The sequence below is a fragment of the Choloepus didactylus genome, chromosome 17 (genome assembly GCF_015220235.1).
Source record: "Choloepus didactylus isolate mChoDid1 chromosome 17, mChoDid1.pri, whole genome shotgun sequence".
NCBI classification, from domain to species: domain Eukaryota; kingdom Metazoa; phylum Chordata; class Mammalia; order Pilosa; family Megalonychidae; genus Choloepus; species Choloepus didactylus.
Window position 1 is genome coordinate 75,979,787 of NC_051323.1, and position 20,337 is coordinate 76,000,123.

At 50.4% G+C, this 20,337-nt stretch overlaps 1 protein-coding gene across 5 annotated transcripts; it reads right to left on the reverse strand.

Moving 5' to 3' along the window:
- Nucleotides 1–374: 374 nt before the first annotated feature.
- LOC119512882 (zinc finger protein 501-like) lies at nucleotides 375–11,824 on the reverse strand. Of its 5 annotated transcripts, none has more exons than XM_037807678.1 (5): nucleotides 11,746–11,824; nucleotides 10,025–10,370; nucleotides 8,051–8,156; nucleotides 7,375–7,461; nucleotides 375–5,436 (listed from the first exon to the last, which is right to left on the reverse strand). In XM_037807678.1, exons 3-5 carry the CDS (start codon nucleotides 8,145–8,147, stop codon nucleotides 4,169–4,171), a joined length of 1,452 nt encoding a protein of 483 aa, XP_037663606.1. In that variant the 5' UTR covers nucleotides 8,148–8,156; nucleotides 10,025–10,370; nucleotides 11,746–11,824; the 3' UTR covers nucleotides 375–4,168. The 5 variants fall into 5 exon arrangements, with proteins under 5 accessions (XP_037663606.1, XP_037663604.1, XP_037663605.1 ...); XM_037807676.1 differs by lacking the exon at nucleotides 11,746–11,824 and adding an exon at nucleotides 11,086–11,732 and having other exon boundaries at nucleotides 10,025–10,926; XM_037807677.1 differs by lacking the exons at nucleotides 10,025–10,370; nucleotides 11,746–11,824 and adding an exon at nucleotides 10,410–11,733.
- Between the last annotated feature and the right edge of the window lie 8,513 nt (nucleotides 11,825–20,337).

Here is a 20,337-nt window from a genome sequence, read left to right on the forward strand (position 1 = left end):
AATACAAATATTTTAAATACATTAATGGCAAAAGACAGCTAAATTTTTAGAAAACCTAACTTTAAAAATTTCAGGAACTTGAAAATCTGAACAGTCCCTAAAACCAATCAAAAACATACTACACACACAACCAGCCCAAACAGCTTAACAGGTGAATACAACTAAACTTTCAAGGAACACAAACTCTTCCAGAGGCAGGAAAAATCACTAAATTTGGTAAATCCCAGGAATGTAAGGATTCTTTAACATAGGAAAATCTAGCAATATACCTCAGTATTAACAGATTAAAAATAAATTATTTGATCATTTCAAAAGATGCAGATTTCACTACTGCTCAAGAAAACCTTCAAAAATGAAAACAGACATTCAATTATATTCAAAGTCATTTTATTAGGCTACACCATAGGACATACACGATGGACAATTCATATAAACGATCATATTAACAATACCTAATAGTTATATAGCACTCAATAGCTTACAAATCACTGCTGCACCCGTTATCTACCTAATTCGAATCACTCTCAGGTACTTATTAAATTTTTAAAAAATACAAATGAGGAAATAGACTAAAAGGATGAAGTGATTTGTCCTAATCCCAATTATTTTCATTCTCTTTTGTTGGTTCTCTATGGTATTGTGTGTTATAGATCAAATTAAAATGAACACCTATCCATATAGATAGTACTTAATGAATAAAGCAAAATTCTGAATCCGCTTCTCCAGTGGTTCTCACACACTCTTGAAACAAAGATACAAAGAAATAATTTTATCCTTATAGTTAATATTCTCAGTCAAATCTATCTTCCATTTTCAAATCTGTAATCTACAACTAAATACTGGTGTTTCCCCAACTTAAAACGTTGGTTCCTTCACAGTCACGCGAAGCCCGCGGCCTGGTGGTTTCCACCTGCCCACCCAGCAGCTCACCTCTGGGGCCAGCGGACACACCTCTCGATGCTTAGTTCTAACTGGCTACAAAGGAACTATGGATGACGCAAACTCCTGGGCTGGAACTGACACACCTTGATGTGTCCTTTTGGTTTCAAATGCAAGGATATTGCCAAAAAGATGAAATACTCTTCTCCGTTCTCCTGCTAAGTACAGCTAAAAACCCTGGACATTATATAGAAAACAAGCACAAGACTCTGAAAGGTGGAGAGAGGGCAGGCCAGCTAGAGACTTGGAATGTGAGTTCCTTGGGTTTTCTTTTTGCCTCAGATATCCCAGACTGAAGAAGAGCTGAAGAAGCCAGCAACACAGAAACATGCACAGGCATGGACCAAAAAAAGGCCCAAGGCAAGCTTGCTGTCTCTAGAGAAGGCCAGGAGAGGGGCAGCCTAGCAAGACAGAAAACTTTCAGACAACCATTGCCCTACTCCAGCCAAAGACATTAGAAAAAAACTGCAGCTCTACCCCCACCAACAAAAACTGAGCGGGAAGCCTGGATTTCCATCCTCACCAGGCCGGAACAAGGCCCTGGCCATCTCCCCACTGGGGGTGGTGTCAGAGAAGGTTAAATGGGGAGAAGATTTTCGTCTCTGCCAGGCAGTTAGAAAACCGAGCCTTCTCCCAACCCTCAGTTTGAGTTAGAGCACATGGGGAGACTGGACTTCCAACCCCACCAGAGATGACAAAATGCACCCCCCTCCCCTGGTGTGAGGCCAGTGGAGGCCTAGAGAAGAGGAGACTTCACCACTGCCTGGCAGTAATGAGGCCACTGAAGGAGCAACAACAAAACACCCCTGCTTAGTATCAGGGAACCCCACTACAGCCCAGATGTTGATAGAGGCCCCATGGCAAAGCTGGAGTTCCAAGGCCACCTGAAAGTAATGAGGTGGTACCATCACCCCACCCTGCTACAGCAGTGTCAGGGGAAGCCTACTAAAACAGAAGATTCAAATAGGATCCAGTGTTTTATCAGGTTCCAACTGAAAATTATTCATAATGTCAAGAATCAGGAAAATCTCTACTTGAATGAGAAGGCAATCCACAGATGCCAACACTAAGATGACAGGTGTTAGAATTACCTGACAAGGATTTCAAAATAGTCATCTCCGGTGGTTTCGAGCTATGTACCCAAGAAAAGCATGTTCTTAAACTTAATCCATTGCTGTGGGTGTGAACTCTTAGAAATAGGATTTTTGAGGTTACTTCAGTTAAGGTGTGGCTCACCTGAATCAGGTCTTGGTCCTATTATTGAAGGCCTTGGGGGGGGTGAGAGACAGAGAGTGAGAGAGAGAGAGAGAGAGAGGTAGCCAGAGAGAGCAGCCAGAAGCTGAAAATCAATGGAACCTGGAAGAGGAAGGACGAGCCGGGAGCGGCCGCCATGTGCACAGCCGTGTGACAGAAAAGCCACGGACAAAGGCTCGCCAGCAGCCAGCCCCAGAACACCCGTCTTCTGGGGGAAAACACTGTTTGGATGACGCCTTGACTTTGAACTTCTCCAGCCTCAAAACTGTGAGCCCATAAATTCCCACTGTTTAAGCCAATCCAATGCACGGTATTTGCTTTGGCAGCCAGGACACTAAAGCACCACCACAAAAATGCCTCAATGAGCAATTATAAGCACATTTCTCACAAATGAAAAAAAATAAAGCCTCAGCAAAGAAATAATATAAAGAATCATCAGGACCGAAAAATACAATAACAAAAATAAAATATTTCTTGGGCATTTACTCAGTAAATCAAAACTCAATGCTGGGTTCAACAGCAGCACGAGGGCACAGAGGAAAGAATCCATGAACTTGAAGACAGCAAAAACAGAAACTGCCCATTCCTGACAACAGAAAAAAAGCAGACTGGAAAAAAATGAACAAAGCCTTTGGAACCTGTGGGACTGTAACCAAAGATCTAACATTTGCATCATCAGAGTCCCAGAAGGAAAGAGGCAGAGGGGAGAAGGGTGTGGGGAGGGCACTGAGAACGTAGTCAAAGAAATGATGGCTACAAATTTCCCAAATATGGCAAGAGATATAAACCTACAGGTTCAAGAAGCTGAGCAAACTCCAGAGTAAACTAAAAGAAATCCATGCCAAGGCACATTGAAGTCAAACTTCTGAAAACTAAAAAACACTGCACTCAAAAAGTTTCCAATATTAATCTTCAAAGTTTCAATAAATATATACATATACACACTTATATATATGCAAAGATATGATGTGCTTCTACCCAAGAGTAAAATAATGAAAGGCAAGAATTTCAACATCTTTTCAAGTTTTTCACATTCTAATATGCGGTGTCAGTTCAAGTCTACAACTAGATTCCACCATGGTATGAAAACTTCTGTGATACACACTACATACCACTGAGGTAAATAGTTACAAATAAGCACCTTCACAAGTGAATTGGATAGCTTAAAACAGATTTAAAACAGCAAAGGTCCCTTCTGTATTTTCTCTTTCTAGGCTTTAGGTCTTGACCCCTGGAGCTGTAAGAGATTCTGAGGTGGCTACATGCCTCAATAAGCAAGGTCTAAAACACAAAAAGTGGAGACGTGGACCACCTTGGCTTCAGGGTAAAGCTCTCTAAACGGAAACTTTGCGAGGGACCAGCTCTGCCCAGTAACAAGTTCAACTAATATTTTCCTTGGTTGTGAGTACTCAGTTGAATAGTTATGACAATCAACATTTTTGGAGGGCTCGCTCCCCCCATTCTCTTTCACTATCCTTTCCATCTACTACCTCGTGTCCTTAAAACTTAAGACTAAAGGGTAACTTCCTTTCCACCACCACTCCCGACACTGGACAAACTCATTGTGAACTCTCAATCTCTTATTTCTATCCCTGCGATATCTCTAAAAGAACTACTTATCTCTTTAAAACTTTATCTCTGTAGTATTATGAGAATATCTGGCCCACTTAAGATGTCCTCTTTCCAACACACTCTATTTCTCTCTCGAGGATTTGGTAGCTTAAATACAGATTAGATCGTCAGAAATAATTTTCCTTTTTTTCCCAGGGAAATTCAAAATGTCCTCCATTAGGACATGTGTAAAATTTGTAAAACTTCTTTTACACATTCTAAGCAAGCTATGTCCCAAATCAATAAGGATGTCTCAAGAAATACATTTTTTTGGAACACAGTTCTACGTTTCTTTGTAGCCCTCAGAGCATTTACAGTAAATGCTCAATAAATATGTTCCGATTGTACTACATTTACATGGTATTTATCCAGTATGAATTCTCTTTTGTTGGCCCACGGCTGAATGCTCACTAAAGGCTTTTCCATATTCCTTGGTTTTCCCTCCAGCATGAGTTTTCTGATGTTGGGAAAGGGATGAACTCTGGCTGAAGGCTTTCCCACATTCCTTGCACTTATAGGGTTTTTCTCCAGTGTGAGTTTTCTGATGTTTTGTGAGAGATGAGCTCTGGCTGAAAGCTTTTCCACAATCCTTACACTTGTAAGGTTTCTCTCCAGTGTGTGTTCTCTGATGACGAATAAGGGCTGAGCGGTCACTGAAGGCTTTGGCACAATCACTGCATTTATAGGGTTTCTCACCAGTATGAGTTCTCTGGTGCTGAGTCAGAGCCGAACAGTAACCAAAGGCTTTCCCACACTCATTACATTCATATGGCCTCTCCCCAGTGTGAGTTCTCTGGTGCTGAATGAGGCCTGAACGATCACTAAAGGCTTTCCCACATTCGTTACACCTATAAGGTTTCTCTCCAGTATGAATGACCTGATGCTGGGTAAGAAATGTGCTTTGGCTGAAGGCCTTCCCACATTCGTTACATTCGTAAGGTTTCTCTCCAGTATGAATTCGCTGATGTTGCGTCAGGTATGAGCTCTGATTAAAGGCCTTCCCACATTCATTGCATTCATAGGGTTTCTCTCCAGTGTGAATTATATGATGCCGAATAAGGGCGGAACGGTGACTGAAAGCTTTCCCACATTCATGGCATCCATAGGGTTTCTCTCCAGTATGAATCCTCTGGTGCAGAGTCAGGTGTATGCTCTGGCTAAAAGCTTTCCCACATTCATTACATTCGTAAGGTTTTTCTCCTGTGTGAATTCTCTGGTGCAGGACAAAAGCTGAGTAGTAACTGAAAGCTTTCCCACACTCATCACACTTCCAAGGTTTCTTTCCTGCATAAATTCTCTCATGCCTAATTAGATCCGAATTTTGTTTTAAGTTCTTTTCAAGTGAATCACAATCATATAGTCTCTCCCGTTGTTGAACAAATAATGACCTTCGACTAAAATTTCTTCCAAATTCATCACACTGGTAGCTTCTCTCCCCAGAAGATTTCTTCTGAGTGACAGCCACTTGTCTTAAATTTTTCTCATGATTTTCCCACTGACTCTCTAAAGAATCCTCACATTCACTGGAACCTTCCTTTGGAAATCTTTCTATAAACACCCCAGGGGCTGATTCCTCTTCAGAAATGTCCTGCTCTGGAGTTAGCTCTTTGCTTTCTTGCCTTGTCTCCCAGTCTGAAAGAAACAAAAATACATGTGTACCACTTCCTACGCTGAGAAACAGCGAACTGCTGTGGTAGGAAAATACTGAAATGATAAAAAAAGAAAACTGCTGGCAGGTAACATACAAACTTGAGAGCACTCAAATACAGCCTTGCAATCAAGCAAGAACACAGAAGAAGAGAGGTGAACGGGCAAAGAAGCCCAGGTGCAGGGAGAACAACGGGGGAGCAGGCATTCAACAGTCCCCTCTCCAGGAGGGCGGGAAATGAGAAAGAACAGAACCAAGGCCGAGCAGAAGCGATGTGGGCAAATGACGGATCAAAAGCAGGGTCTGGGCAGCAGGGCTGTGGTCAGAGAAAGAGGGTCTCCCAAAGACTACCAGTCACCGCCTCATAAGGGCCTCGTCACTTGAGAATTACCATCTTCAGCTGATCTCCTTGCCGCCAATCTTTCCCCATTCCAGTATGTCCCAATAACTGCTAACAGACTAATGTTTCAGAATCATTCCTCTCATGCTACACAAAAATCTCTGTTGGCTTTGCTGTCCTCAAGGTAAGATACAAATTCCAGAAGATGGCATTCAGTGATCCAGCTCCACAAATTCTTATTATCACAGAACTTAGTATTTCGGAAGCAGCTGACATCTGACTGCTTGCCATCACCCCACCCATGGCACACTGGAAAGAGTAAATTAGAACTGAGTTTTTAAAAGAAGTAGTAGTGTGTGTGGAGGGAAGGTCAGAGCACCATGTGCTCAGATGGGCCCACAAACTGTCAGGGTAACTGCCCCCAAATCTTGGCTTCCTAGTAAGATTCTTGGGGGGGGGGGCCTTCACTGATAAAAACATTTAAATACTTCCAGGCCTAGATGATCTTTAACATTCATGACCCTATGTGAAACAAATCAATCCAACTTAATATGCTCCACGACATATTCAGAGAAGTGCCTGGGATGTTAAAGGACCAATAGGTAGAAACAGGTGTGAAGGAAAAGGGACTTCCAGCTAAGGGGGGTAGAAGAATTCAAGTCCCAAACGTTCCTGGAGAACACAGAGTGGAGGAGAGCAGGGAACCTGCCTGTCTAGCGTTAGGAGTTCAAGTTAGAGAACAGAGACAGCAAGCAGGTGAGGCGGGTGGACTAACAGGGGCCTTGAAAGCCAGTAGAGGAATATAGAACTGGCACGGTGAACACCAAAAACTTACCATGGGGGAGCCTAGCACCATTATTCTATCTCAGTTAGCCCAGGATAAGACTAAAGAAAGTAAAATTAGCTGGTAGTCACTGCAGTAATCAGTCTGTTAAGTGACAGGGTCAAATCCATGACATCTTTCAAAGACAAAGTTATTAGGATTTAATCGATAGCTACCATTTGCCGTGCACAGAGCCAGTACTGATCTCGGCATTTCTCTGGGAGTCTTTCATTTGATCCTCACAACAACCCTGTGAGTTAAGTGCTATCGTTATCCCTATTTTCCAGTTGGGGAATCTGAGTGCAGAGAGTCTGAGTCATTTGTGAAAGGTAACAGAGGGCGTGAGGAGTTAGTTCAGCTTTAAGCCAAGGAGGGCTGGTTCGACAGAAGGACAGCAAGGAGAAACTCAGAGACAACTCAGTCTCTGGTCTGTGATTCAAAAACTAGCATCCTTGCACCCAAGCAAGTTATTTAACAAACATTAAAACGTTGGTTTCATTTCACCTGCTTCAGGGAAAAGAAACAGTTTGAATGGGTGGGAAGTATTTACTTTATAAAAAATAAAAAACCAAATGATAACGGATGATCATCCACAGAGCTGGAGCATAGCAGGGAGATAGGGACTTTGCTTTCAACTTTCCCACGGGTCTAGGGAACTCTGGAAAGACTTCTCCATGAGCATTTCAAAGATGCTTTTCCCCTGACCAGCTGGGTTTTACCTTCAGTGCTGACTACATGCTGTTTGCAGCAATCACCCACCTGGACTGCTTGCTCTGGGGACATCTCTCTCCAGCTCCTCCCCTCGCTCCAACTGAGATATTACATCAGGCTTGGCAATTGGAAGCCCTGTTCATGAAGAAAGAAGGAATCCAGTAAAGAGCTCAGTGTTAGCTTCTTGATGTTTAGGGAAGACAGACAGAAGGGGGGGCAGGGGGTGGGAGGGAGAGAGAGAGAAAGAGAGAGAGAGAGACAGACAGACAGACACACACACACACAGAGGGCGGTCCTGGATTTCTTCCTCAGCAGTGCTTAGTACTGCTTCTTCTCCTGGAAGAAGGTAGGAAACTTGATACGGGGCTTGAAAACAATTAAGTGGCTGTTTTTCACCTCTCCCCATTAAAAGAATAAGCACCCATTTTCATAAAGGTGTTTCTGATAGAACTTTGTCTCAACATCTTTGGTCAGGGAGTAGAGAAGGATGCTACAGCCTAGGCCAATATGAAAAAAGTGTCCATTTACAACTCCAAGAGTATTAAAAATATAGCCAAAAACAAAAAGCAGAAACTGCCTGTCTCAGGCCTTACAGAGATGAAGAATCTCTGAATCTAAGAACGAGTTGGTGGCCTTTTCTCGGTTGCCTGAGAGCTCCTGGGAGGTGAAGACGCACAGGTGCCACACTGGGTGAATTCACCGGAGTAGCAGGAGCCGTCCTTACCCAGCAGGACCAGACTCCGAAGCTTCCTGGGCAGATCCCCCTGGGGAGGGCTCAGCTGCTCCCACGGGGCGAGGGTCTCGGCCATGTCCCTGATCATCAACGATTCCTAAAAAGACCAAACACAGGATGCTCACCGGGGTCCATCCTTCCAGAGGCCTTTGCGAACGACTAAACTGAACGCACAGGAGAAGGACAACAGGAGGGACAAGAAGGTTGGGCTCAATGGCCTCCAATGTCCTTCTAACACCAAGATTCTGGTGATTTTGTGGGCCACAAACTCTCTCTTTGCCTCCCTGCATCAAAATTGCATATATCAGCTGCAAGTAGGCAGGGAAATACCTTCAATGTAAAACCTGAAGATACACAGTTGTTAGTTGATGCAGTGATGAATTCAATTCTAGAACTGCAGAAATGCTCACTATCCAGACATGGAAAAGTGAGGAAAATATAATTATGAATTAAACATTTTCTTTGTGGTGTGGTTTAAAAATGCAAGAGATTCAAGAAATAATCTTTGCTCTCTAGTTTCTCTTTGAGAATAAAACCAGTCCAATAGATATTAAAAATTGAGTTTTCTTCCCAAATCATAAAACATAGACCAATTGGTGAAACGTGATTTCAAGCCCAAATGGTGATGGAATTTCCCAAAGTGTTCTTGCCAGTTCCCGTAGCAGCGCTGGGCAGCCCGGCCCCCGGACTCTCCGGCCGGTCACACACTCCTCTTCCCGCGGTCCTGTGCTCCAGCCCGGGGCCCCGTCTCGGTTGCACAAACGTGGGCCTCGCTCCCTTCTGCCCCTTTCCACAGGCTGTTTCCTGTTCCTGCGTGCCCTGCCCTCTGTCCATCCTTTCAGCCGTTTTAATACTATTCACACTCAGCTCAGGGGTGTCCTCCTCTGGGGAGCCTTCCCTGACTCTCTGGACTGTGTGCCACGGTCCCCGACTTCCCCTGGGTCGTACACACAGGGGGCTCTGAGTAACGTCCGTCAGGCCCCCGGACGGCCAGCTCCCGCAGAGTAGACAAAAGGTCGGTTTGCTCACCCAAGCAGCCCTAGCACCTGGCAAGAGCAGAGACAGTCTAAAGTATTTGCTGAATGTTTGACTGAATAGGAATCAGGAGAAACAAGTTTAAATGGGATGTTCTAGAAACGTGTACCCGGGAACAGGTGAGGAGGAGAACAGAAGTGTTTACCGACCACTGAAAACACCAATGCAGTATCCACTCTCGGCTAACTCTGATCTAGATGACAGGCACAAAGTGCGGTTTATCCTCTCAAACGTGGGCCCCAAGGGAATGCCCCTTTGAATCTACAGTTAACTCTGTGTACTGATAAGACAAATGCCTACTAAATTTTGTAACTCTATGAAAAATTTCTATACAACTACAATCTAATCAGGACGCATTAAAATGAACCTGTCTTCTCACTCTTTGAACCACCACTTTGGCCACGGCCCCCTGAACATAGACGGATATAATGGCTTTTCCGCCCTCCACTTTAGGCAGCTCATCAGCACCTGACGCCAGAGCCCAGGTCTGAAGTCCCCACGCAGTCCCGGTGCCTCCCCCACAGGGCCCCTCATTCCTCCAGTGTCTGAGGCCAGTTCCTCAGAAGCATCTTCACCAACCTTTTTCTCCCATCGGCGACAGCACGGTTCATCTTGCTGGGCCTCTAAAAACCCTCACGGGGCCTTACTTAGCTTCAGAAAAAGACCCAGTATAGCTTCCCCATGGTCTGGCCTTGACCTCCCCACCTGTCCCTCCCCTGCCCCACTCCAGCCCACCCCACAGTGGGGCACACACCCTCGACGACTCCAACTCTCTTGTCACTCAGAGCCTTTTTTGCCAAACTGCTCTCTCTCTTGGAATACTCCCCTATTCTACTCTCCAAGTGCCTACTCTCTCTGGTTTCTCAACGTGCAGCTTTTGTCCCAAAACTTTCCCAGTTATTCCAGAGCATTGAAAACCTCTTCCATTACCTTTTAAGACTTGTCTGTACCAGTCATTTCTGCAGTTCAAAAATGCATTTCTTCCCGTGGTTTATTTTACCCATCCATAGCTTATTTCCTCAGTAAACTCCACGAGGCAGGGGCCCCGGGCTTTATTCCTCGGCTTCTCACACAAGGGCAGTCCCAGTACGGAACAGGCGGTGCACATCCATCGAGCGCTGGAGGGGGGAGAGGCAGCAGCGCCCCGAGGGAGAGCTCCGCCAGGTGGGGAGCACACCCCGAGGTTCATCATTCACCAGTTTATCGGGGTGAACCCTGTCTTCCAGGGATCAGAGCTGAGCAGTTCCAAAACACGGGAAGAAAATACACCCATGCACTGAAACAGAAAAAAAAAAAAGCGGAAGAGCAAACCCACCCGGGGCCCGGGGCCCAGAGGCCCGGCGGCCACGCCGTCCTCGCCGGGAGTCCCAGCCTGGGGCAGGTCTGCGTCCTCAGCGGGCGGCCCTGGAAGTGGAGAGAGGAGCCGAGACGGTCACACAAGTCCCCACAGAGAACCAAGAGACAACCCCACAACATTCCAGAATCGGGACAGCCGTGCCCGCGGCCGCCTCGGGATCCCTCCATCCTCCTCCGCTTTTAAACCCCACGTGAACCTGCACACGTAGAATAAATAAGACACCCATGTCCACCGCCCATGTGCTGAGCGACGGTCCAGACGCCGCCAGCAGGCTCCGGGGCCCGCGCCTCGCCCGGCGCTGCGCCCTGCTCCACCCCGCTCCCGGCGCATCCAGGACCAAGGCAGTCACGTTCCCTGAGCAAGCTGGCTTTTCAGCCTCGATCTGGCTTCCGGGAAAAGTGGGAGGTCCTGCGGTCCAGCCGGGAGTCTGACCAGGCCGGGACGTTCCGCGCCCTCACTTCCCATCTGCCCGGTGCTGCGAGGCCAAACGGGCGTCACCGCGGACGCCAGGGGCGGGCTCGTCGGGCGGGCGGGCGCACGTGGCCCCGCGGGCCCGCAGCCGCGCAGGGCCGGGCTCTGCCCCAGGGGCGCGGGGAGCCCCCTCCCCGAGACCGCCGGCCCGCGGGGTCCTCACCGCCGCCCCCGGGCTCCATGGCGACTCCTCCAGCGGCGCGCGGGGGGAAGGGCCCAGCGCGGGCCCCCAGGACCCGCCGCGCGACCCTCGCGGGTGCCCGGGGCCCCCCACCCAGGCCGCCCCGCTGCCCGCCCGGCCGCTCGGACTCAGGACGCGCGCGCAGCCCCGCGGACTCCCGGCCCGAGCGGCCCTCACGCGGGCGCCGGGCAGGCGACAAAGGCATCCGCAGCCAACAGGGCCGAGCGCGCCCGCCCGCGCGAACTACAACTCCCGGCAGCCTCCGCGGGGCGCGGCTCGCGCCCGACACCGCCTCCCAGACGACCCCGCGGCGCGCCCCCAAGGCCGACAACCGGGCGACTCCTGCTGCGCGCCCCCAGAGCCGCGTGCCCGCGGTGTCGCGCCTCCCTCCCTGGGGCCGCCTCGGGCCCGCGCTCCGGGCCGCGCCCGGCTCCCGCAGCTATGACCGCGCCTCGCGTGGACGCGCGCTCCCCGCAGCTGTGACCGCGCCCGGCGGCGCGCTCGGCCACCCCGGGGCCCTCGGGAGGACGCGCCCCAGGCGCGGGAGGCCCACCCGGCGGGGCGCAGCGGACCTCGGGGTTCCGCGGGTGGCCCGGGCTGCACCGGGCAGGGAGGGAGGCTGGAACCTCGCTCCCGCCTTACCTCAACCCAGAAGCTCCCAGGGCCGCCCGGGACGAGCCGGGAGGGGTGCACGTTCTCCGACAATCCCACCGTCAGGTCCGGTTCACAGTCCTGGGCGGGAAAATCAAATCAGCCTATCTGCGCCCCTGTTCGGGTACAAACCGCGGTCCGTCTGCCTTTTTCAAATAGAATCTCCAATTTTTAGCTCGGCATAAGGCTTCCCAGAGTAAGGATTACACTTGTCATCTTCCCTGCCTTTTGCCGGCGGGGATGAAAGCAAAAGTGATTCTTAGAAGAGGAAGGCTTTCCTCACCCGCTTCTCCACTTCTCCATGATGTCATCCCGGACCAGGACTGGGTAACACTCTAGAACGGCAAACCGACGAGGCAGAAGGAACTGAGTCCCTGACAGTTTGGTGGAACAGAGCTGGGACTTGAGCTTAGGAGACATGTAAACTTCCCTTTTGCTTAAGCCACTGTTACATTGGGTCTGTGATACTCATCAGCCACTATGGATGGGCTGGGGGAGTAGGGGCATGTGGTAGAGGACACGGCCCTGCCAGCTCAAGGCACAGCTGGAGGATCCCCACCCCAACCTCCCACCCCCACTCCCCGTCAGCAGGCCTTGTGGAACAGGGAGTCTCCTTCAGAAGTCGTGCATGGAAGGCACCACCAACACCAAGAAATAGCTTTCTTCCTGTTGCTGTTACACCCCATCCCCGTAGAAATCCCTTCTTTTTTGTTACCCTATCTATGGTCAGTTCTCTGTCTTCATCTTACTTATCAGTGGTAGTTGATAAAGCTGATTACTCCCTCCTCCTGGAAACATTCTCTGGTTTTCCTCCTGTTTGGCCACTCCTATCTCAATATTCTTCGTCTCCTCAACCCCTAAACCTGTGGTACTCCAAAGTTAGCGTGATCACAATCACCTGAGGCTTGTTAAAGCTATACTGCTAGGTGCCCTCCACATTCAGTAAGTCTGGGGTGAGGCCTGAGAATTTGCATTTCTAACAAGTGCCAGGCAATGCTGGAGCTACTCAACCAGGGACCAGCCAAATGTCAGAATCCTCCGGGCCTCAGTCCTAGGGTCTCTCTTTTTCTCTAGCACTACTCACTCTCTAGGTGACCTCATTCAGTCTAGAGTCTCTAAATACCATGCAAATGTTGTCACCTCCCAATTTATATCTCCAGCCTGGGTCGTACCTCTAGACTCACATATACACCCGTCTCCTTACCTCTCTGCTTGGACGTCTAATAAATACCTCTACTTTGGTGTGTTCAAAACTGAGCTTCCAATGTCCTTCCTCCCCACTGCTATTCTTTCCCCAACCATTTTCCCCACCTCGGTAATGGCAACTCCACCTTTCAACTTGCTCAATTCACAAACTGAGTCATCATTCTTCTCTTCCTCTCACTTCCCATCCAGTTGGCCACACCCTCAAAATATATGGATAACCCAATCCACTTCTCACAGCCTCCTCCGCCACCCCTCTGGTCCAAGCCTCCATCACCTTTTGTCTGGATGTCTGCACCTACTAACAGGTCCCAGTCCTACTCTTGCTCTGTACATTCCCTTCTCAACACGATGCTCCCCCACGTCACACAGAATAAAAACCTGGGTCCTTACAGCAGCCCACAGGGCCCTGCATCACCTGTGCCCTCCCACTGCCATGAACTCTCTGAGCTCATCTCTACTGCTCTCCCCTTACTTGCTCTGCTGCAGCCACCGTGGCCTTTTGGCCATTTTTCAGTCAAGCAGAGCATTATTTCCACTGTGGCCCTTTTGTACTTGTTCCTTCTGCCTCAATATCCTTCCCCTAGGTATCCACATGGCTTTCCCCCTCACCTCCTTCACACCTTTGTTCATCTTCTCTGTGAACCCTTCTCTAACCACTTTTTTTTCCATAGCATTTATCTCATTACACAATTATTTACTTTTTGGGTGTCCCCTATCACACATACACCACAGTTTAAGCTCCATGAGGGAACGAGTATCCCCAGAATATTTACTGGTACATAGATGATCAGTAAATGAACGAGAGTATACTGTTCCCTGTGGTTTTTTTAGAAGGTACAAGTGCCTGAAATGAATATGGTCCTCATCACTCTCATTTTTTTGTTTGTTTGTTTTTGTGAGCTTTTGGAAAACATGGACTGCAGTCGCAGTTGACTCGTCTGGGGGGGGTGGCGGCCGGTTGCTAAATCCTAGGCTCCCAGGATTGCTCCGAGGGTACCGGCGGCGGGGGCTCTTTCCCGGAGGCGAGGGCGAGGCGGGGGACTGGGCCCGGTCCCCGGCGGAGGCGTGCAAGGTGTGGAGGGCGGCGAGAAGGAACAGGCGGGACACGGTTCTTTTTGTGTGAAGAAGCCAAGAGAGTTTATTAGGGGAGAGTACAAGCTTATATCGGGCGGTCTAGAGGGCGGGGTAGCTGTAGGGGTTAAAGGCTTGGATTGGTTCTGAGAGGGCGCGGAGGTTGATTGAAAAGGGGCGGGAGTTGCTCCGGTAACGAAGAGGGTGGAGGGTGCGGGTAAGGCACGGGGGGGGGGGGGGGGTTTCTCCGGCAAGCCCTCCCCAACGGTTGTACTTTGGGGTGAGGAAATGGGGCCTGCATTCGGCTCCACTTTCTCAGGCCCGGGGGGCCGTGGAGGGCGCTACCACCCGTGCCCCACTACCTTTCCTAGGGGCTGATCAGTTCCCCTGGCCCAGGCCCGCCAAGTCGGAACTCGATAACAGTGTCCCGCATTTCCCCCTTCTTTTCTAATTAGAGGAAGAAGCTTACCGGAGAGATCCGCCAGGGGATGAGGGAAAGGGGAGGTGGGGGAAGGGATAGGGGTAGATGGTAGTCAGAGAGGCTGGAGCTCGACGTTGGTGTGGCGCCCGGGCGTTCGAGAGGGGCCTCGCTGCTTGCGGGATGGACGAGGGTGGCGACGCTGCGGAGGGTCAGCTTCTTCAGTGGAGGCAAGTCGTTGATACTGGACTTGCACAAATGATGAAAAGACCGCATTGGCTTGGTTCTTAGCAAGCTGGACAATTCTGCGGATAATGCAGGGCCCTAGGGTGAGAGCTAGAATAATCATTAGTAGGGGGCCGAGGAGAGGGAGGAGGTATGGGAGGAGGGGGGTAAAGATGTGGGACCAATAGCTGGTGGCTTCACGGTTTCTTTTGCGTTGTTCTAGTCCCTCTCGGACCTTTTTTAGGCTGTCTTCGGCGAGACCTGTGGAATTGGCATATACACAGCACTCTTCTCCTAGGGCGGCGCAAAGGCCTCCTTCTTTGAGGAGGAGAAGGTCGAGACCTCGGCGGTTTTGGAGCACGACCTCAGAGAGGGAATTGACAGAATTTTTAAGATGGGAAATAGCGTCTTGTAGGTGACGAATGTCCTCGTCAACAGCCGCCCGGAGGTGAGTTAGGGCGGAGCCTTGACTGGCTAATGCAGCGATTCCGGTGCCAGCGCCTGCAAGACCTAGGAGGGAGGCAATCGTGAGGGCGGTGATGGGTTCTCACTTTTGCAGGGGGGCAAAAGCTGCAGTTCTTTCCAGGCGGAGGAAGAAGTCTTCCTCGCTGTGGTATAGGACCCTAGGGATAAGGACAATTAGGAGGCAAGTTTCATGAGTTGTATTGAGGGTCTGCACGTTAAGGCAGGGGGTAAGTCCTGTAGAGGAGCAGAGCCATTGGGAGGAGTTGTGGGGAATAAGAAACTTGGCAGAGCTGCTGGGAGATGAGTAGTTGGCACAGGCTGTGAGGTTGGGAGAGTTACTTGAGCGAGGGCAGATGCACTTTCCTGTAAAGGAGACTGAATGAAAGGTTAGGGGGACGGCTGAGGTATTCCAATTGCATTCCGAGGGGTTGTCTTCTGCATTTTCTGAAAAGGAGAGGTTGGAGGCGACGGGCTCATACAGTGAGGAAGAGGTGGAGAGGCAAAGCCAACAAGAGGAGGTAAGATTGGGGTAGGAGACATTTAGTGAGGTGAAGGTTGCTTGGATAAGGCTGAAGAGGGGAGAGGAGTAATGAGAGGGGGGTAGAAAAGGTTGGGGTGGTGGGGTTGGCGATGCGTTGTTTGCAGCTGAGGTGCGGCTGGTTGAAGCTAAGGTGTGGCTGGAGGGCTGTGGAAAAAGGGGGTTAATGACTTTATTGGGACCAATGGCAGAGGGGTTTTTTAGTACAGCCTCCTTCTTTATTAAAATAAGGGAACCTGGGTCGACTCCTTCCCAATAGATTCTGAAGCCCCAGGTTCGACCGAGTAGCCAAGAAGGATCAGTAGGGAGCTGTACTGTGAGATTTAGTTTCTGACAATTATATTTATCGTAATAAGGATTGATGGAATGGTCACGGGGCTTGCAACCAAAAGGGGCCCAATTTAAAGTTAGGTAAAGATCAGGGGCGTAAGGCTTCCAAGTAGTGGCTAATGTTTCACACCCCCAGTATGCACAGTAGTATTGGTTGGGAGCATTGCAGTACTGTTTCCCGGGGTTTGAGGATGGGCACATGTAATACTGGGCTTGGTTAAGGCAAGGTGTGCCCTCCGGGAACAGGATTAGGTCGCAGGGGTAAATGACGAAGGAAGGGCGTCCTGCGGTAACGTGGGTTTGCACAATCTTGGAATCTTCCCATCGTGCCAAGGTCCATTTCCAAGGCTGGTGGGGGTTGGCCTGAGTAGAAGAGGCGAGGGTTAACATGGCTATTAGAAGAGAAGCTATGCTTGGGTGAGGTTGTGAAGGTGTAGGGGGCTGGCTTTTGCCTATCTGTATAGGCGCATGATTTGGACGATTTCTTGTCTTTCTTCTTGCGAGTTTTCAGGCCTCTCCGGGTGTGCTCTCGGACGGCCTTCCTGGTCCAGTTGCAAGGTTGTCATCTGGTATGTTAGGCTGCGGAGACGGCGGCATTCTCGTCTTGTCGGCCGTTTGGCTGCTGGTGGCGGGTCGGATTGCTTTTCCCGGGATCCAGATTGGTTGTGATGCATCATCTGGGAAAACACAAGCAAACCTGCGCCCCTGGGCGAGAAGTGGGGAGGGACCTTTCCAGGTATTATTCTCCGGGTCCTTCCAGTAAACCATCGGGGCCTGGGTGGGCCTATACGAGGGACCCCAATGTTTATGTAGGGGCGAAAGCCCTTCTTTATTGAATGTGAGTAGATTAAGGTGAATAAGGGCTGCTATGATAAGGTCCCCTGGAGTTGCCTGGGGGAGCATTGCCTTTTCTTTTTCAATTTGTGTTTTCAAGCGGCGATGGACTGCTTCCACAATGGCTTGCCCCTGTGGATTATAGGGGATGCCGAAATGATGGGTGATGTTATATAACTGAAGAAAGGCCGCAAAGGAGGCACTGCGATAGGCAGGCCCATTGTCCGTTTTTATGTCCCAGGGGACTCCCATGAAGAGAATTCCCTGTCTTAGGGCCTTGATACAGTGTTTGGCCGTTTCCCCGGCAAGGGGGACTGCATAACACATGGCCGAGAAGGTGTCAATCATTACATGCACATACTTGAGGCGTCCAAAGGACGGAACGTGAGTTACATCCATTTGCCATCTAGAATTGGGTTTTAGGCCTCGTGGGTTGACTCCCTGAGGTTGCAAGGGGCCAAGCGGCGCAAAGGGCGCACAAGTTGCACAATTGCGGACAAGATGTTTACAGGTATCTAGGGGGAGGCCACATAAATGATGCAACGACGTAGCCGAAAAGTGAAACCTGGAATGCAATAACTTAGCCTGGTTAACAGCGTCCCCCGGAGGGGCTGCCGTGTGGGTTAGCATAGCTTGGGTAGTCTGAGCTGAGACCGCTTGGTCTACTATACTATTGCCATTAGCCAAGGGCCCCGGAAGGCCTGAGTGACTACGAATATGGCTAATGAACCAAGGATCCTGTCGATGCTCCAGGATGCTCCTGAGGGTAGAAAGTGCTTTATCAATGGCCGAGTTTCCGGGGAAAAAGGTGGAAAACGCGAGGACTCGGCAGACCTGATACGTGTAGAGGCTGTCAGTGAAAATGTTTACTGGGTGGTTACAGTGGGCGTTTAGCGCGTATGACACCGCCAGAATTTCCCCCACTTGGACTGAATGAAGGTTGACATAACTGAATAGGCGGGGTTCCAGGTGGTCTTGTGAATAAGAGAGGAAGGCGAAACGGGTTTTGGAGGCGTCAGTAAAGACGGTGGTGGCACCCGGGATGGGTGCAGAGGAGGGGAAAGGATGGAAGGGGCTGCGGAAGGGAAGCTTGGCGAGCCCCTGTAACAGTCGATGGCTAGGATAGTGGCAGCTGAATTCTCCCTGAAATCCTTCTAAGAGGATTTGCATGTCCGGGTTATCACGTATAAGCAGGCGGGTTTGGCCTGCGTCTAGGGGCCAAACAATTTTTTCTGGCGGCTCTCCGAATACATGAACAGCCAGGGTGACTAGATCTGAAGCTAGGCTGATCCAGAGCCGCACTGCGGGGCAAATTTTCCTAAGCCGGCTTTTAGCAGGGTGCACCCAAAGTAGAGGGCCTTCCTGCCACAGGCAGCCCATGGGTGTGCCGGGCGTAGGAAGGATGAGTGCTATAAGATTGCCCTCTTTAGTGCTGAACCTGTTGAGACAGCAGGCGGCGAGTGCCTTGTTAATGGCGGCAATGGCTTCCTTTGCCTCCTGGGTGAGCTTAATGCGCCGGGAGATTGCTAGCGGCGGGGCTTCAGGGACACTCAGCAGCATAAAGAGTGGTTGGAGCTGCGCGGTGGTGATCGGCAACGCAGAGCGGAGCCAATTGATCTGACCGCAGAGCTGTTGAAGCTCAGTGATAGTGACCCGATCCGGTATGTCCAGCTGGGGAGCGGACGGGGCAATGGTTTTATCAATACTAAACCCTAAGAAGGCTAATGGTGGCACAATCTGAACTTTATCGGGCTGAACCGTAAGGCCGAGGTCAGCTAAATTAGTGGTGAGGTCTTTGAGGATTAGAGGAAGCGCTTCGGCGTCCTCAGAGGCCACCAAGATGTCATCCATGTAATGGATGAGCATGGCCCGCTTTCGCAGGGGGGCCACTGCGTGATTAACATACATCTGGCAGATGGCCGGACTGTTACGCATCCCTTGAGGGAGGACTTTGCATTGGTACCTGCTAGCCGCACCCGCGTGATTGGGGACGGGAACTGTAAAGGCAAAGCGCGGGCGGTCTCGCTCATGTAGCGGGATGGAAAAGAAACAGTCTTTGATGTCAATGGTGGCTACATGATAGTGAGCCGGGATGGCTACCGGATGGGGAAGGCCAGGCTGCGGGGAACCCATGGGAAGAATATGCTTATTGATTTCCCGCAGATCATTGAGGAGCCTAAATTTCCCTGTGGCTTTTTTATGAATAACAAACACTGGTGAATTATAGGGACTAGTAGAAGGTTCTATGTGGTTAGCGTCCAATTGTTCTTGGACAAGGGCTTGAAGTGCCACTAATTTATGCGTGGGAAGGGGCCACTGCTCCACCCATATAGGTTCCTCAGTATCCCACTGCAGAGGAACGGGCGCTGGAGGTGTTAAACGAGCAGTGGCGCACATTATTGGGGGGGCTGTGTGGTAAGCACTGCCCCGGAGGCGGCGAGGATGTCACGGCCCCATAAAATTTGGTCTATGGTGTGTAGAAATAACGGGCGGAAGGTGCCTGAGTGGCCCTCTTCATCCTCCCACTTAATGGGCCTTATGGCCTGGAGAGAGGTGGAGGTACCAGTGGCTCCCACTACTGAGGGACCATCGAGAACCATGCACATGGTGGCATACTGAGCGGGCATGCAAGAGACCTCTGCCCCTGAATCGAGCGTGCCCGTGTACCATTGCCCCCCTATACTTAACTTACGAGTAGGCTTTTCTGGAGTGATAGGGACTGTCCAGAGAAGCGTTTTACTGCCGGTGAAGTGATTAGTTTTATTAGAACCGGCCGGCACGCTGCCTCTTAGGGGCGGGGCTGAGGCTTGCCCCGCTTGGAGTTTAAAGCTTGCTCAGCGTTTTGGCGCTGATTGACACCAGGGCAGCGGCAGAGGGTTTTGGGGTTATTTTTGCAATCGCGCGCCCAGTGATAGCCACGCTGGCAGCGTGGGCAAGGAGTGGGAGGGGGGCGCCCATTGCGCTGCATGAAAGGCGGGCGGTTGACCTCCGCATTGGGGCACTCCCGGGCAAAATGACCGCTCTGCCCGCACTTAAAGCAACCGGTGGTGGCGGCTAAGGCGGCAGTGACAGCGCCAGAGACAGCCTGGGCTAGGGACGCGGCAGCTGGGTCAAAGGCGCTGCAGGCGAGTACCCAATCGTATAGGCTTTTCTCCCGCAAGGGAAGAATAGCCTGCTTGCAAGGGGGATTGGCTCCCTCGAGAACGAGTTCTCGAGCAAGAGCCAGTTGGGCCTGGGGATCACTAACCTTTCGAGCGCAGGTTTCTTCAACCCTAGAGACAAAGGTGGCAAAAGGCTCATTTGGCTCCTGGAGGAGCTTGGTGAATTTAGTAGGCCGACAGGCGGAACAGTTGGCAAAAGCTCGCAAGGCGATTCCCCGAAGGATAGGCCAAAAGGTGGCAGGCGCATTAATATAGGCGGATGCATTTATAAACGCTCCCGTGCCCAAGTAGGCTTCGGGGTGATGATAGACTCCAGTGGCTGCGTCTTGCTCGCT